The following is a 19113-nucleotide window of genomic DNA, read 5'->3' as shown; positions in this document are numbered from 1 at the left end:
TTCCCTGTTAAGCCTGGATCTGTATCGCGAATTTAATTATGGCGGAGCAATTTATTCATATAATATTCTCTATTCAGGACCGAATCATCAAAAGTAGGTATGTAATGTTTCATTTCAGATGTAAATTATCATTTATCACGACGGGATTTATTTTTAATACTAACTTAAATAGTACCCAGGTACAGAAAAATACATTTGTGAAAATTTTAGAAAATAATTGAGTTCGTTAATTTATCCATTTTTACACGCTTTATATTAGCTTCACCTGTATGTTTGTTTGTTTGTAACCGACTTCTTTGGGCGCGATTTTGACCCACTTTAAACGGCCAGATTTCGTTCAAACTTTGTAGATTTATTGAGGACCGATGACAATACACTAATTTAATAAAATTATTCCATTTTTTAGTTCGGTTTCTATAAAAAGCGTGTTTTTTAGTTTTTTTAAACTATTATTATTTAAACCTGCATTAAGAACAGACATTGTAATTTTACGGTCTAAACACTCTATAGTAGTTTTAAAATCGACCATTTACCCAGGCTCGCGCGGAAAAAAATAGCCTTTGTTCTAAACTCTTTCACTATCAGAAAGTTATACTTAACTCCATAACTTTCTGTTAATGTAAGAAATTCTATGATCCGATCAGAGGTTCTGAACATTATCCCCCATAGCATGTAAAGTTAGAAACTTTATTTCTTTTTATCATTAGTGTTGATGCATCCATCGACCATCCATTCTATTTCAATTAAATAATTAACCATAACGTATATAAATAATTATGAATACTGTATAACTACAGCTGTAGTAGTAGTGTAGAGGAATATTCATTCGAAAAAGATTTTTCTATCCTATCGAAAAAGTGGGTTGATACCTACCTATCTGTCCATCAGTACAGAATTTATAGCAAAGCGTCGATAAAAAAATGTATACATACAGGGAAATAATATTGGCAGATATTGTATGAGCAATAGTTTTATTTCTATTTCGTAGTTTAGTTTTAGAAATAAATCCAGATAGGCTTATTTTGCTTGGTTTTCAATGTTTGGTCAAGTCTTTATTAGTCCTAGCAAATTTTGTACTAAGCTTCTGGCTCTCAACAACTTAATTAATGTAAAACTGAATAAAAACGGTATAATCATTGCACGAAGAGTATTAAAGTCATCATCATCATCAGCCCATATACGTTCTCACTGCAGCCTGCAGGGATAGGTTTTTTTTTAGAGGCACCCGCCATCTCAGGATGTTGTCTTTGCCTCCTCCGGAACGTAGTCCAGAGACTTTATTTTCTTTTTTATATCTATTTAACCAAAAAAATGTGCCTTAAAAATACAAAAAAGCATAATTTCACACACAGAAAAAATAAAATACAATTAATTGAAAATACGGCACAAAACATTCAACTGACCTTAATTCACACTCAATGTATCTTATTGACAATATTGTAGGAACGTATAACGTACACTTGTCATTGTCCTCCAGGGCAGAAGGCAGATTCTCACCCGTCATCGTCATGCCCAATTTTTGCTCAATCTAGCATATCTATTTCTTGCAAAAAATGGGCACTCGAGTAACAGGTGAGTAATAATCTCCTCTACTCCGGGCTGACATAGACACGACGGATTCTCCTTCAGCTTGAATCTGTTTAAGGGGGGGCATAAAGCAAAATAACCAATCTTCTATTAGATGATACGTGTAATATTCAAGACCAAATCTAAAAAATAAAATATATATCAAACTAGATGATATGTTCAACGATTCTGTTTAATCAAAAACATAAAAATACTAGATTTCCGCCCGCGGCTTCGCCCGCGTTTTCAAAGGAAAACCCGCATAGTTCCCGTTCCCGTGGGATTTCCGGGATAAATCCTATCCTATGTGTTAATCCAAGTTACCCTCTATATGTGTGCAAATTTCATTGTAATCGGTTCAGTAGTTTTTACGTGAAAGAGTAACAAACATCCATACATCCATACATCCATACATCCATACATCCATACATCCTTACAAACTTTCGCCTTTATAGTATTAATAGGATTAAAATTGACTCGATAAAAAAAATCACCAAGTTAGCTCTAATTTTCACACTTTTACGTTTTCTACTTGACATGGTAATACTTACAATGATTTTTTTTTTCATAAACAATTATATTAAAACATTTACAAGATATTTGTCAGAGCATTTTGTGTAATTACTTTTAGTTTTGGTTTTATCTGCGATAAACCACTTTTGGCGCTCTTTTTTTCTCGAGATAAAACGTTTGGTTTTGTTATCATAAATACATTATTATCTATAGAAATAATACAAATTAATCCCACATTGTTGTGAATCGTCGAAATTAATTATCCAATAACATGGATTGCTTTGTTTTGCTTTAAAACATTTATGTTTGGGTTATTGAGCATGTTCTCTGAAATTATGTAATCACAAACATGTTAGTTTTATGGTGATTATTGTTCGAAATTTAATGAAGTATTTTGAACGGGATTCCATTGTAAATATTTTGCATGCCCGAAGGCCGGGTAATGGATTTAACAAACACGTTAGCTTTCATAACAATTTTCAGTTCTTATTTTATTTGCTAGAAACCGTATTAAGGGAAGAGAGCAAGCTCGATCATGAAATGAGATTATCTCCATTCTACATTCTTGGAAAATAAACGCATATGAAAATTTGTTACCGGTTGAATATTCAGAGCTACATTTTACAGTCGTTGATGTTGTTACGATGAAATTGTAAGTGAGGTAAAACAACTAAAAGACATAAGCCTCTTGAAAAATACACGAATACAAAATGCCACGAATAAAGATCGTGTTTTTTCAACGTTATCGATATTGCAATTAAAACTATTGGTATCAAATTTCGCAGTAAACGAGAAATACCTTTGGCAATTTTAAAATTTAAGGCATTGTATTTTGTGGAGAACCTACAACTGCGGTGGAGTACCATGAACTACAATTTCCCAAAACAATGGAACATCGTTTTATAATTGCTTGCATACAACGGGGAATAATTTATTTTTCCTTTCGGTTGTGTTTTTTTAACGCTCGGATATGAATGGCAAGTATTAAACTATTTTTATTACATTTTTTTATGTTTTGTCTTTCCGAATAAAGAGCAGTTAGCTTCTTTTTTAAAAATCTATGTTAAATATGTTAATGAAATCTATGAGACATAAGCCATTTTTTTGGGGTTATATTTTAAAAGTATATCTATCAAGTATTCTCGTGTGAAGATAAAACTCCTCCGAAACGGCTTGAACAATTCTCATGAAATTTTGAAAGAATCGAACATAATCTATTTTTCATATCCATAATTGATAAGAGTAAAGCAGAACAAAGTTTACTGGGACAGCTAGTATTTTTTAAATAAACATTATAAGTTGTAAAGGCAGGCTAAGCGGATTTTCTTAAAAGACTGGGAAATTGTAATATATATTTTCTTTATTCAGCAACCTACAATTTGTTTACGTTTGTAGAAAATAAAAACGTTTAATTTTTTTATTCCTTCTCAATCTATTGCGATTTGTTTTAATTTACAGTAATTGTTTTATTTGCCTAGATCTAATAGACGTAGTTCAATTTAATTTTTGTTCAATATCGGACATTAGCATTAGTTTTTATTGAAGAACTAGCTATCCGCCCGCGGCTTCGCCCGCTTTGTCTTAACTCTAAAACCTAATCATCATCACTACATAGTATAAAACGAAGTCGCTTTCTCTGTCCCTATGTCCCTATATCCCTATGTCCCTTTGTACGCTTAAATCTTTGAAACTACGCAACGGATTTTGATGCGGTTTTTTTTAATAGATAGAGTGATTCAAGAGGAAGGTTTATATGTATAATAACATCCATTAAATAGTGGAGAAGTACTGTTATTTTTGAGGTTTCTAATGTGATGTTGTAAAAAATTACATTTTTTCCGCTTACATTGCAAACGCAGGCTGAACCCAGTACGAGTTTTATCAAAATAATGTACTAAGTATTATACACATTGAAAAGGTCTACAGAAAAGTCCGCAATGGTATAATAATATGTCTATCTCTTAAGGATAACCCACAATAACTTTTTTTTTGTAATTTACTTTTTACGACAAATTATGGCTAATTTTCGAAGCGATTTTAACCAATACAGCATTAATCCTTAACCAATTAAATAACTTGAATACATTGATCATTTAATATAGATATATATGGCCCTTTACACCCTATGATTTAAGTGAATATTTTCGAAGATATTACAAACTAGCGGTCCGCCCCGGCTTCGCCCGTGGTATATATTTCGCAATAAAAAGTAGCCTATGTCCTTTCTCGGGTATCAAAATATCTCCATACCAAATTTCATGCAAATTGGTTCAGTAGTTTAGGCGTGATTGAGTAACAGACAGACAGACAGAGTTACATTCGCATTTATAATATTATATAGTATGGATTTAAAAATTGCGGGACGTAGCGTTTGCGGCGGAACCAGCCGGCCGCCCGGCTATATTTTTTATACCCGTGCGAAGCCGGAGCGGGCCGCTATGTTTTTATATACAACGTTAACAGTTTTTTGGTAGTGTATTTAGTATCAGCATTGCACCCGTGCGAAGCCAGGGCGCGCGGCGGGTCGCTAGTAAATTATAATCAAAATCCGTTGCATAGTTTTATAGGATTAGGGACAGAGAAAGCGACTTTTATGCTAGTGTATGAAGACTATGTAGTAATTAAAAAAGGTCTTGAGAATGAGAACATTAGTATAGTACATATTAGTATTATATTAAGTATATATATGTGATATATAATACCTAGATGTACTTAAGTTTTTGAAACATTAATATCTACGTTTTCAAAATGTATATATTAATGTTTCAAATAATAAACCACTTTTATCGTGACAAAACCAAACGTTTATCTCGAGAAAAAAAGAGCGCCAAAAGTGGTTTATCGCAGATAAAACCAAAACTAAAAGTAATTACACAAAATGCTCTGACAAATATCTTGCAAATGTTTTAATATAATTGTTTATGAAAAAAAAATCATAATAAGTATTACCATGTCAAGTAGAAAACGTAAAAGTGTGAAAATTAGAGCTAACTTGGTGATTTTTTTTTAATCGAGTCAATTTTAATATTTTATGTTTTTGATTGAACAGAATCGTTGAACATATTAAGTATCATCTAGTTTGATATATATTTTATTTTTTAGATTTGGTCTTGAATATTACACGTATCATCTAATAGAAGATTGGTAATTTTGCTTTATACGCACCCTTAATGTGATTTGATTTTATTCTAAGTTGCTTGAAGCGTCAGGCGCGCTTGAATGTTGGCAGGCCTGTCGCATGAATGGAACATGTCTTCGGTACCGGCGCATACGCATCCGTACGACGCATACTGTTGGACCATAGATATAAGAAACTATAGAACGGTCATATTTATGCGAATAAATATTTTCGTGTTAAACTTTATTTTTCACTATTGCGTTTGTAAAACTTTATGTGTAATGTTGTATATTTTTTTAACTACGCTACGCTGGTTATCATGAGGATTATTTAATAAACATAATTTTTTTTAACAGGTTCACTCTGTTTTGCACGCCTCATAAGCGAAGCGTTGAGGTGGGTACTACTGTCACTTCGCGCAAAACATCTGATTTTTCAAACTTAAAATGTCTTTATGTATCATACATTGCACTTGTAAGATAATACATACACACACATATTAAGAAAAAACACTATTTTTAACATTCATGATATTTTTGATGTCATTTTTGTTATTTAAACTAGTTAAAAAACAGTTTAAAAAAGTTCTGTCTTGGACGTCCGTGTGTCTGTATGTGCGGAGGATTTTCTTGTTAACACGATAGCGACCGAAATACTTTACTAATCGAGTCTTTTTTTTTCTCTTACGCTTGAGTATGCTCAGGAATAGAACCCTTTCATTTTTCAGGGTCTGATTCGATGTGGTTTAATTGTTATTAAATAAACAAAAATAATAATTAATAAATAATTATTAAAAAAAAAATTATGAGGCGTGCACTTTTGGATTTTCCAAACTATTTTTAATCTACTATGTCTGACATATTTTTGGTTGATAAAATATTTAAAAATTTAAAACGAAAAATCCTAATTATGGCCACAACAATTATTTTAAAAATTAAACTTATGCACGCATTGTGCATAAGTTGTTTACTGTAAATTATAATACAACATTGGAACAACCCGTACCCTGTAAGTCAACCAATAGTATTTCTGTAAGCCGATTATTGAACGAACCTTAATATTTTCTAGATAAAATTATCAAATAATGTATATTTATTTTATTGAAAATAATTGGCAATTAATTATCAGCCAATTAATTATTTTAAGCTTAAGCTCTCAAGTGGTAATCAAACCGTCATTGTATGTATCTGCGAATATCATAAAAATTACGGCAAAGAAAATTCACATTAGGTATATAATTTTTTTTTATTAAAGTGAAACTTTTATTACATCGTCTCAAACTTTTTGGTCTGTGTAGCGCATGTCGCGTGACGGTCGGCTGCCGAGTAGGTATAAAGCAGTGTTCGGAACCGTTCGAAACAACCACAGAGTTTCTTTCCGGCTCATCTCTGTAAAAACTGCCTTCCGAACTGGTGATAAATATTAAATTATGTATTTAGACGATTTAAAAGTGTCTCCTTTTAGAAGGGGTCTTGTTGAATGATTAAATGTTTGAGATTGAGTTTGAATATGTCTGAGTCTAAGTGTTATTTAAACATTTTATATTGAATGTGATTTGTGGTCTAATAAAATAATCAAGTTCGATTAAGATTAATAATAAAACTCTGGTGTTAAGCTATCTAAGTTTTCGTAAGAATTACCTAGTTAATGCTTTGGAATAACGATAATTTGGTATTATTAAATTAAGTATTAAATAAGGTTAATTTGTAATGGAATAATTTGTAATGGAAGATACTTTTTTGAATGAATTAGTCATTTAGTTTTAACAATATGAAAATGACATTGGTCTACTATTTAAATGTTGATAATATTTGTCTATTATTTATAGATAAATAAGTAAAATATATAGCGTATCGTTGCGTTAAAATAACATTTAACTTTAAATTAAATCACATGTTTCGCTTCTTTGTTTAAACACATTAGTATAATAATATTGTTTCATTTTAGATAAGTGTAATAAACCGATTGTTACTTTTAATAATTGATTTTATTATAATTGAATAACCATCCTACATAATATGCTTCTTCTTCTTCTTCTTATCAACCGTGGGACGTCCACTGCTGGACAAAGGCCTCCCTCAAGGATAATATGCTTGCAGGTAAGTAATTAACACTCGTTCATTATGTTAATAAGTTTATTTGATATTGCTAATAATTTATAGTCGAATGCTTTCATGAAATATTAAATTCGAGTGATATCAATAGAACGAATAGACCTTTTTATCATTGTTGATGTAGATTTTGTTTGAAAATTTTGTAGTCATAATATATGGATTATATTATGGAACACGGAGTTTTACTTTTTTGGGAAACATATAACTTTAATAGGAAATAATTTATTAATCTTAATTGAGTAATTGCAAAAATAAAAAAATTAAGTGTATAAAATAAATTGAAAAATATTTTTTTATGAAAGATAATTACAAGAGAGATAATCTCTGAAATGATATAGTGAAGTAGGCTGTCCTATAAAAATGCATGTAGGTACTGTCTAATCATAGTAGGATCTGTGGTGGAGGATTTGAGCGGGCAGAGGGGCGCGGGGGGTCTGCGGTACGCGGGCAAATCAGTCGTGCGCTTGCTGCCGAGGTGGCTATACGTGCGGTGTGTTCAAATATTGTTTCGATCCGCGTCACATGTAACCACGATGGATGTTCTTCCTAGCGGCAACTTATTCCGCGAGTTGCAGGACGTGACGGACACCGGATATTTTGAATGGAAGCTGTCCTTGGAAGACTACTGGCAACAGGTAAGGTGCTAAGCGACTCTCTTGGCCTCATAAGCGAGCGATCTAGCTGGCGAATTATTGTTAAACCATTTAGTTTCTTCTGTAGGATAGCGTCGCGCTTGCGTGAGCCCTATTCGTGGCGGTCGATTTTCAACGGATCTTCAAGTTAAACGGCCCAAGTGTGAGAGAAAAGTTGGCTGAAACTGTTGGGACCTCTGAAATTCGTGAAAGTTGCCTTCGAGCGGCCGACAGCGCACTACCGATGCTTACGCCATTACTAAAAATATCCTAGTTAATAGTTTAGTTTAAAGAGGTTGAGATTTACGGAATCGTGAATACCGACTTACAAACATTCTGATAGTTGAATGTTTTTTTTAACACCTCTAATCAATGATTGGATTAGAGAGATTAATTACGATTTTATTGCCTTTATTTTGTTTGTTTATTGTTATATTTATCTGCAATGCTATTTGCGTAACTTTTATGTTTTTGCGTGTTTATTTCTTGTTACTAACAAACTTTATATCTGTTCGTTTTGAACACGACTGAGTTATTGAACATTATTCCATTATTTTCCAGCAATTTAATTGATATCTTCGTAATTTTCTAAAACTATTTTGTTCACAATTTGGAATTATTGTTATCGGTTATTATATCATACCTAATTATATAATTAATTTAAAAGATATGAAAATGAAAAATGATTTTTCATTTTTTCAATTTAAAAGATAGCGTGTATCTATTTCGATCTGATTTTGAATAACAAGTTTTTATTTTATCTTGGGGGTAGGACGAAAATGTTTACGAAGCAAATACCTACCTACCTTTTACAATATAATTATTCAAATATTTTTTTTAGGTAGATAGGTAATTGGGTAACCAGATTAATCTAGAATGTATGAATTTTAGTTCTTTACTACATTTATAGTTACATACCTACCTACTCCCTTTTTGAATTCTTTGAAGTTAAACTAAATACATACATATAGGTATATGTAATTTACATAATACCTACACGATGCATTTGTTATCCTGTAATGGCAATTAGCATTCTTGTCATTCAATCGTGTAAAAATGGCTGTATCGATTTTGATGAATTTTGACACGGTCTTAAATTTTTACATTGGAAATGGGGAAATTGCAACAAAAAAAAATGTAACTCGACTCAATAAAGTCATGTATTTTTTTATATAATTTCTATTTTTAATTTACATAACTAATTATATTCAACTCTTAATAATTATTTAATAAAGTTGTTTTTTTGAAGTGAAAACTTCTTTAGCGGCGTTGAGCACTTTTTCTGTAATGGGTATAAAATCTTAAAGTCGCGTCAGGACTCAGGACACGTGACCTGATCGAAAAAGCGTAAGACGGATACCATTCCAAAAAAAATGTTGTGTGGTTTTATGAAACCACGGTAAAAGTGAAACTTAGGCACAAAATTATCGTATTTGTACGATAATTATCGTACGGTTCCGAACACTGCTTTATACCTACTCGGCAGCCGACCGTCACGCGACATGCGCTACACAGACCAAAAAGTTTGAGACGATGTAATAAAAGTTTCACTTTAAATATCAAACATGCTCAACGTTAATAATCAAGTTTTCACTTCTGCCGGCACTCCCGGAGTGCAACCCGTCTTTTTTTAACTGTTTTTAATCTGGATTTATTCAATATTTTAATCCGCATAGGTATGATTTAGGTACAAGGATCACGGTCGGTAGGACGCTTGCTCTAAAGTTTAGGAATCTTATCTAATCTTTGATTATGACACATAAAAATGCATGTAGGTAATATATTTATGAACAATAATTCAATCAATTTTGTATGTTTTTATTTATTAATATTTTGAGGAAAATGTTTTTCATCCGATTTCGCAATGAACAAATTGAAAAAAAATGATTTACTAAATCTAGATACTCTATTAGTACATAATAATTTCCAAGAATAAAAAGAAATAGAAAATTAGAAGTAACATTGTTCATGATTTTTAAAATTATTCGGAATCTTTAACAAACTTCAAAGTTAGCTGTTCTAACAAATAAAAAAGTAATTTGAACAGTATAAACTGAAATACATAAAAGGATTCTCAGACAATACGTTTTTGTTAGCAGAATCTATACAAAACTTTTCTACGTCATTTTTTTACGATATATTTAAAGGAATTCATATTAACTTTATAGTTAAATGATCCTAAATCCTTACTAATATTATAAATGCGAAAGTAACTCTGTCTGTCTGTCTGTTACTCAATCACGCCTAAACTACTGAACCAATTTGCATGAAATTTGGTATGGAGATATTTTGATACCCGAGAAAGGACATAGGCTACCTTTTATTGCGAAATATTATGTACCACGGGCGAAGCCGGGGCGGACCTCTAGTATAATATAAATGATATCAGGTGTAAGTTTATGTAGTCGCGGTTGTTAAAAAAAAAGTAAAACATAATATTATAAAGTCCATTAAAAAATAAACAATTATAATGAAAGACATCGCGATTATCTTACTTTTCTCTCTTTTTGCCTTTTAAAACTTTTTAGACTTTTTGAACTTGAATACTAAGTTTGTCAATTGAACTAAAACTGATGGAGTTTCATACGAAATCGATATTTTTATTGAGGCACGGAGCAAAATTGTAATCCTTTGATAGAACGAAAACAAATATTTTTGAATCTAACCAATATACCTAAACCTAATAAAGTTGAAGCATTCTTTGCGCGCTTTTGAAATATTTTTGTTTATTAAGTAAATACATTTATCGAGGCTTTGGAACATCCGTTCCGTTCCGTTCCAGCTTTTTAAGACGTCCACTGCAGGACATAGGCCTCCCCCAAAGATTTCCATAACGACCGATCACCAGCGGCCTGACTCCAGCGGCTCCCCGCCACTTTGATCAGGTCGTCTGTCCACCTCGTTGAAGGCCGTCCCACACTGCGACGTCCTGTACGTGGTCGCCATTCGAGAACCTTTTTGCCCCAACGGCCATCGGTTCTGCGGGCTATATGCCCGGCCCAACGCCACTTCAACGTACTAATACGGTGGGCTATGTCGGTGACTTTAGTTCTTTTGCGGATCTCCTCATTTCTGATTCGATCACGCAAAGAAACCCCGAGCATAGCCCTTTCCATAGCTCGTTGAGCGACGCGGAGCTTGTGCACAATACCCGCGGTTAGGGACCACGTCTCAGATCCGTATGTCAACACTGGTAACACACACTGCTCGAAGACTTTCGTCTTCAGGCACTGAGGGATTTTGGACGAAAAGATGTTGCGTAGTTTCCCGAACGCTGCCCAGCCGAGTCGGATTCGACGATTGACCTCTTTCCCGAAATTGGACTTACCTAATTGGACGGTTTGTCCCAGGTAAACGTATTCGTCAACAATTTCGAGAATAGAGTTTCCAACTGATACCGGAGTGGGCACAACATGGACATTTGACATGATTTTCGTCTTGTCCATGTTCATGCTAAGGCCCACTTGTTGTGAAACTCTGTAGAGGTCACCGAGCATTGTATTGAGGTCTTCCAGGGATTACCGAGTACCTTTAGTTTGGAACATCAGCCTCTCATCATTAATGAAAAATGCTGCAAACATTTGAACAAATTGATAACTGAATGTGCGGGTCCATCAATTTTTATTTGCAAATTGTTTATCGTAATTGAATATTTTTACACTTAAAAAGTTAAAACTCATTTTGATAAATCATTATCTCATTTTTAATAATTTTGATTTTGATATAGTACCGGACTCAATTTATGGTTACCTGGTACAATTGAGTCCACTACTATGTACCTACATTTTGAAACGAAATAATTCGTACTTCAATAGTCATAATTATGTGGACAAGTTGTTCCATGTTTACATAAAGATAATAGACATTCTTGGTCACTTATCGTCCTTTTTGTAACGAGTCAATTAGTCACGGTAATTCTATTTAAAACGTAAAACGTAGATATTTACTAAATATTTTCCTTCTCTTCATTATTGTGTGCGCACACGCACAGGGATTTGGAATACAAATACATATATTTAAACATATTATATGGTATATTATTATGTGTTTAGTAGGTATGTAGGTACTCGGTATGTTAAACGGTGCATGTTTTAATAGGTTAAGGATTAAAATGTTTTTTAAATCAAATATTCTGATTGAAATATGCAAAAAGGTTAAATTTGTATCTAGACAGACATGTATCCGTAAAAATAGTATGCAAAATAAAATGTTCCTATAAATATATGTAAAATTTATGATAACACAATACAATCATATTTTTTCCAAATACGAAATTCTCATACTCTTCGTAAAAAGTTTATCCAGAACCGTTTAGCCATTCTCGTAGGATATATAATAATCTCGCATTTTCAATTTAAGCATTTTGTATCATTTTCGATAAAATTCAACTACATATGAAATGTTATTTGTCTCCACTTTATTATATGAAATAGGTATTACATACATTTTCTTATACTAAACCAAACAGTGATTCCGTACAAAACCGCAGCTTGAAGCTAGTACTTATATATTATATTATCTATGCTAGTACATTATTACATAGGGGATAATAGATTAACTTTATTGACGATGTCCGCAAAATTGATTGGTTTCTAAGCCGCTTGTTATCAGCATTTGAGAGCCTGCATTGTACCTACCTAGTAGAGATGCATTATGCATATTATGTAGGTACTACATGATATTGTGCCAGGAATAAGCGCGAAGTTCTTAGATAATTGAATATAAAACCTAAATTATTAATACTATTTGAATAAATACAGCATCTAGGAATTATTATAATTGAATTACCTCATCAGCAAAACATTTATTGGTTTAATAAATGATAGAATGAATATTTTATTTAATTATTTTCTAGCACAAATTAGTTTTCATAATTCATCATATAAGCATTCAGATTTTTAAGCTACACAAACAAAACAAATTCCTTTAGGTAACAAAAAAAAGTACTTACAACTTTAAAAATACATGAGTCACATGAAACAATCACAATCAAACAGTACAATTTATTTTGCATCCATTGCGGATGTTCTAAGAAAACAGGAAGAGCGTGCAAACAAAAGCAGCGATGCATTAAATACAATAGAATTCGCTTGAGATAAACCGACGCAATTAGATCGTTTGATCACTTCGTGGCTCAAGTAATTGAATGCTGGTTAACTTAACAGATAGTTTAATTATGTATTTAACGTTAGATTATTTTATACTAGCTTTTTACCTGACTTACCTTAAAAAAAACGTGAATGAATGTGATATTGCAAGCTATAATCTGTTTGCACATTAAATAATAGACCCAATTTGTAATCTTAAGGACCCAATTTTTTAAAGTATTTAGTAGTTTTGTGTGTCAGATACGTGTCAATGAGTACGTGATTTTATAAAGTTTCTGAAAATAATATAGAAAAAATACTTTTCGTTAAAATTTTTACCTATAATATAATATTGATAAAATAAGAGAGACTTGGAAAAATTGTATATTTGTTTGGAAACCTATCATAATTATGTACGAATATGTTCTGATAAGAATAATTCCAATTGTATTACATTTAGAAGTGCTTCGATAACTAAAATTATTTTATGTTCTTTATAAATTTTATAACAGAGATGTATGTGTTTAAAATGTTGTCGGCTGTTAATTATGCTACAAACATGAAAAAAAATAATATATGTACATATTCTTGAAAAATAATAGCTAATATAAATTCCTATTTATTGTCCAAGATTAAAATTTTTTTTACTCGAAAATCGAGAACATGCCTGCCCCTTCCATATTGAATAGTAATCGATACCTACATGAGAAAAAATTATATTCTTCAACTGAGTAAAGATTGTACAAAATACAAACATTCTTAAACATTTTGTAACACAAAAATCACATTAAAAATAAATTCTAAACCTATTACCAATATTTCTTGCCGTAGTTATCCTCAAGTCTGTATCAGTCGAAGAAATTCTCCAAATACCAGAATCAGCTGCTATAAATTATCAAGCATTGATAAGCTGATAATAGTGCATATTGTTTTCGGGCTACATTGTGATAAACATATTTACATTGCATGCATTGCACAGATAAAACATTACGTTATGTCTATTTTTAGCGTCTGGTTACCTCATTACAACTGACCAAAGGAGTGTGCTTTTGGGTGTGTGTGTGTATAGTTTAGGCACAATATACAACCAGTAGGGAAACTTCATACAAACGTTCGGAATGCCTCACGCACACAAGCAAGCGTGTTTACGAGAATCGTAACTCGTAAGGGTATTCTTATATCTGTCAATCGTCATAATTTTTCCTACTGGTTGTACCTGTATATTGTGGTTCAGGTTTAGCGTATCATATACATATACGTGTATATAATTATCTACTTTAAATTTTCTTCTAATATAGCTGTTTAAAAATGTAAGATACAGATCACTATCACTACTACATACACATAGACTATCACTGTCACATCTTTATCAGATTTAACTTTAAAAATGGAAATATACCTAGTTATTTATTAAACACAAATACAAACATTCAAATTGCAAACAATAACAAAAACAAACAGCAAATATGATATAACGCATAAACTTTTCAATTCGTGGCCAATGAAATCAGAAAAGACGTTCATCGAATCTATTTAAAGGAATTGAAGGAAGTGTCCTGATTGTGAATGACAGTCGCACGAGCAGTCACTGCTATCAGTTATTATGTATACATATATAGTCAGTGTATAAACGAGGTACGCGGTTAAGAATTGCCTGCGAGTTCATCCTGTATACTATTATTTATATTTTTACTCTAATTGGCATCCGTGCTACAGCTAATTTCAGCTTTTATGTGCCTAGATTTCCTTCTGCGGCGTTTTCAAAGAAAAACCCCCATAGTTCCCGTTCCAGTGTGATTTCCGGGATAAAACGTAGCCTTTGCGTTAATCCAAGTTATCCGCTATATCTATACTAATATTATAAAGCTGAAGAGTTTGTTTGTTTGAACGTGCTAATCTCAGGAACTACTGGTCCGATTTGAAAAATTATTTCGGTGTTAGATAGCCCATTCATCTAGGAAGGCTATAGAGTATAGTCTATATCTATACTAATATTATAAAGCTGAAGAGTTTGTTTGTTTGTTTGATTGTTTGTTTGTTTGAACGCGCTAATCTCGGGAACTACTGGTCCGATTTAAAAAATTCTTTCGGTGTTAGAAAGCTCATTTATCGAGGAAGGTTATTATAGGCTATATATTATCATCACGCTACGACCAACAGGAGCGGAGCCACGGGGGTGAAACCGCGGGGAGCAGCTAGTATCTATATATATGCGTGAAAGAGTAACAAACATACATACACATACCTACACATACATCCATCTTCACAAACTTTCGCATTTATAATATTAGATAAGTAGGACATACAAACATGCAGGTGAAGCTAATAAAAATTAATATACGTCGAGATCAAAATAGTGTTTCTAAATATATCCGTGTAGTCGTAGTTATTGTATATTCTTGTATGAAGTTATGAAATCGAGTTGCACAGTGCACACGTTATTTCCGCTCGCAATTCTTATCTATCCATCAAAATCAGATCTTCCGGTACAGAAGACGGAAAAGCAATAAAAGTAGCATTTGACGTTGGATTATTTTTATATCCTTCTTGGAAGAATATAGGAATATAGTTTAATATGTGTATTTGTTGTAAAGTTAAAAGGTAAATATAGTTGCAGGTAGTTGCGGCTTCACATGGTTCACGACTTTATTTATGAATTGAGAAATTATGAACAATTCTGTTTTAAAGAAAACCTTTAACATAATAGCCATTTTGCGGAAGGAAATTATTAATATTAATTCATTATTATAAGGAAATTCCATTCGTAAAATTATAATAAGAAGTTACAATTGAATTGTCACTGTATACACTCATTTAAAATAGTGATATCCTTCAGTATATTTAACATAAAGTATATCTACAATTAATTTTTTCTTTATAAATAGAAAGGAAACAGTGAGTCAATATTCGCTATAGAATGCTTGCAATAGATAAGATGGCAATTTATTCAATTGTTTTTAACAGAACTCGTTATCAGGAATAATGTTAAGCACTTCCGAGTGAATGACAAGTATCGAAATATAAATATACTTCGTTTCCGTTGAGTTTTATTATTTACATCAATAATTGTTGAGCTTTTATTTATCCGTGACGATTCAATTCGTACGTCTTGAAAATAATATGGTTGATTTTTATAAGGTACTAGCAATCCCGGCGAACTCCGTTTCGCCAGCAGAGACACCTTTTCTTTGCTATAAACCTCACGGAGCCCGAGACCTTTCCAACGAATGCAAAACCGTGAAAATCGGTTCGTGCGTTCTGGAGTTATAGCGTCAGGAAGGAAAACCCGACTTATTTTGATATAGTAGATAATCTGGTATTTATTATTGGCAAAATCTTGGTGTTTTTAAAAATACCATGACTATAATGAATGATGATGACGATGATGAGATCGACAGAAATTCTACTGACAAACAAGTGAATCATTTGAAATAAGATTTTTATGTTTAATGTTTCGATTTACCTCACAGTTATTATAAAATTCATACAGTATAAACAAAACAATTTTGTTAAATGATTTTAATTTACGATTTAAAAATAGCCATGTCTTTTTCATTAAAAATAACATCTTAAGCTGCGACACAAAATCTCCCTCCATGTCTCGAGAATAAAATCGAAAACGACTAAACGAGGCGGCCTTACGCGTCGGTTGTTTTAAAATATAAGCAATTTACGCGCACGGCGCACGAGAGCATAGTGGCATACAAATTATACTATGGTATAGTGGTGTAGCTGAGTCAGATTAAGTTATGCTGTAGTTGACTCATCTGACGATGACGGTGACTTCCGAGGCGCTAAGGTCACAGATATAATATACTTGCGGTTTGTTTTACCTATATGCGTATAAACGGATTAAAACTGTTTATGTAGCGGAACACGCATCGTCAAAAGGATCGTAGATTGTAAGGGTTTTTATTGATGCTACGTTGCTATTGATCGTAGCATGATATTAGCCTATTATATAATAGACTAATTCGATAAATAGGCTATCTAACATAAAAATAGTGTTTTATTCGATCCAGTTATTCTAGAGATTAACGCTTTCTAACAAATAAACTATTCATCGTTATAACATGAGTATAAATACAAGTAACTACCTCTTTTTCTACATTATTTAGACTGTTTTTGTTATGATGATGCATATTGTTGTTTTTGCATGACAATGCTAATTTGGTGAATAGCGATACGGCCATAACGCATGAGAGAGCAGTTAGGATAGGTCGAATTTGACCATTAACCTACATAGTTCGTATATTTGTTTTCTGTAGTTGATGTAGTTTATTCTGTTTGATAGAAGTTATTTTGGGAAAGGTTGGATCAAAAATCAGAATCATTACCAACGAATATACATATATACTATGAAAATTATGCAATTGATAATGACCCTGTATAACCTATAATGGTCTAAGATCCAAATATAGGTTGACCTTCACCGGCGTGATAATAGAATGAGACCAATTTTATAATAAACTAGCAAACCCGGCGAACTCCGTTTCGCCACCAGAGACACCTTTTCTTTGCTATAAACCTCACGGAGCCCGAGACCTTTCCAACGAATGCAAAACCGTGGAAATCGGTTCGTGCGTTCTGGAGTTATAGCGTCAGGAAGAAAAACCCGACTTATTTTTATTTAGTAGAATTAGTGTATTAAAAAATGTATTAAAAATGGGTTTACAGGGAAAATCCTGGACATGATATTTTTTAATTAATGTTAAAAAATCTTTTATTTTCATTTTTTATTAATTGCAGTTTCGAGATAATAAAACAATTTTGTAATAAAACAGCGCTGACATAATTTTTTTTTCATCATCCTATCAAGTGAAAGTAACTGGTACCGACAATAACGACATACCTGTTTATACCTGCCAACCTAGCCGTTTGTCCCGGTAAATATTAGAAAACGACTATGACTACACATTCTGTAGGTTTCATACTTCAAGTCTATTATATTTTTTTTATTATCTTGAAAGTACTGCAATTAATTAAAAAAAATGTATTTTTTTAATTCATTAAAAATGTCCTGTCCAGGATTTTCCCAGTCAACCCATTTTTAATACATTTTTTAATAGACTAAATTTATTATAAAATTGGTCTCATTCTATTATCACGCCGGTGAAGGTCGACCTATGTTCGGATCTTCTACCATAATTTAACTCCCTTTCTTTTGTTTCTAAAGTTTTCATTTGACTGACAGATAATTTAAACTGAACTTATCCAGAGACCTTTAAAAAGTCTCTAATCTCAAAATTAAACAGCAAGTGCCTTTTAAACTCTATTACGTTTATAAAAGGTCTACAATTTCTAGCACAATAACTATTTTCGCATCCCCGCTAAAATCTATTACAATATGATGATCTTTAGCATTTTAATAATGTGCCATGAGCCCATGAACGATGTTTACTAGCTTCTTATTTTCAATACACAGAAGCTTGTTAAAGCGTAGTTACGCGAAATTAATTGGCTTATCTTGCTCATATTTTTCCATTTAATATCGAAGGATGCAATCCTATCCTATCCTACTTCCTACTAATAAAGTTTGTGAGGATGGATGTATGAGTATGTATGTTTGTTACACTTTTTTGCATATACCAGTAAACCGATTGCAATGAAATTTTGCACACGTATAGAGGGTAACTTGGATTAACACATAGGATAGGTTTTATCCCGGAAATCCCACGAAAACAGGAACTATGCGGGCTTTTCTTTGATAACGCGGGCGAAGCCGATGGCGGAAATCTAGACACACTAAAGCTGAAATTAGCTGTAGCACGGATGCCAATTAGAGTAAAAATATACAGGGTGTCCCACTATTGGTATACTAAGCGCGAAGGAACTTGTAGTTTTGCATACACTGATCACGTAAAAAATACTTAAAAAAAAATTACGTCCAAAATTTTTTGCTAAATTTTTCCTGAAAATCCATGTTTTCTTCTCTAGCTTCGCGCAGCCGGCATATACCGCTTCTCTAATATGAGCATTTTATCTATGAAAACATAATCTTAAACGATAGCTCACGTGCTGGTGGCAAAGTTGGGCGGCTCGCTTGTTACGGGTGTACACATAGAGTTTTAAGAATTCATCTA

General features: G+C 32.4%; 1 protein-coding gene across 1 annotated transcript in view; it reads left to right on the top strand.

Annotated features, from left to right (window-relative positions):
* The first annotated feature begins 7776 nt into the window (after positions 1-7776).
* LOC149911350 (Krueppel-like factor 6) overlaps positions 7777-19113 on the top strand; it is a 108638-nt gene continuing 97301 nt past the window's right edge. Inside the window, exon 1 of the mRNA XM_090105657.1 lies at positions 7777-7946. Within this exon, the coding sequence (XP_089961783.1) occupies positions 7845-7946 (102 nt within the window). The 5' untranslated portion in view covers positions 7777-7844. The remainder of the gene's footprint in view (positions 7947-19113) is intronic.

This window comes from Colias eurytheme, chromosome 1 (assembly GCF_061535395.1).
Source record: "Colias eurytheme isolate Ceu_HAF_F1 chromosome 1, ilColEury1 Martin Lab GWU primary, whole genome shotgun sequence".
NCBI classification, from domain to species: Eukaryota; Metazoa; Arthropoda; class Insecta; order Lepidoptera; family Pieridae; genus Colias; species Colias eurytheme.
The sequence above is the reverse complement of the archived record's forward strand: the minus strand, read 5'-3'. Positions and strand labels throughout refer to the sequence as shown.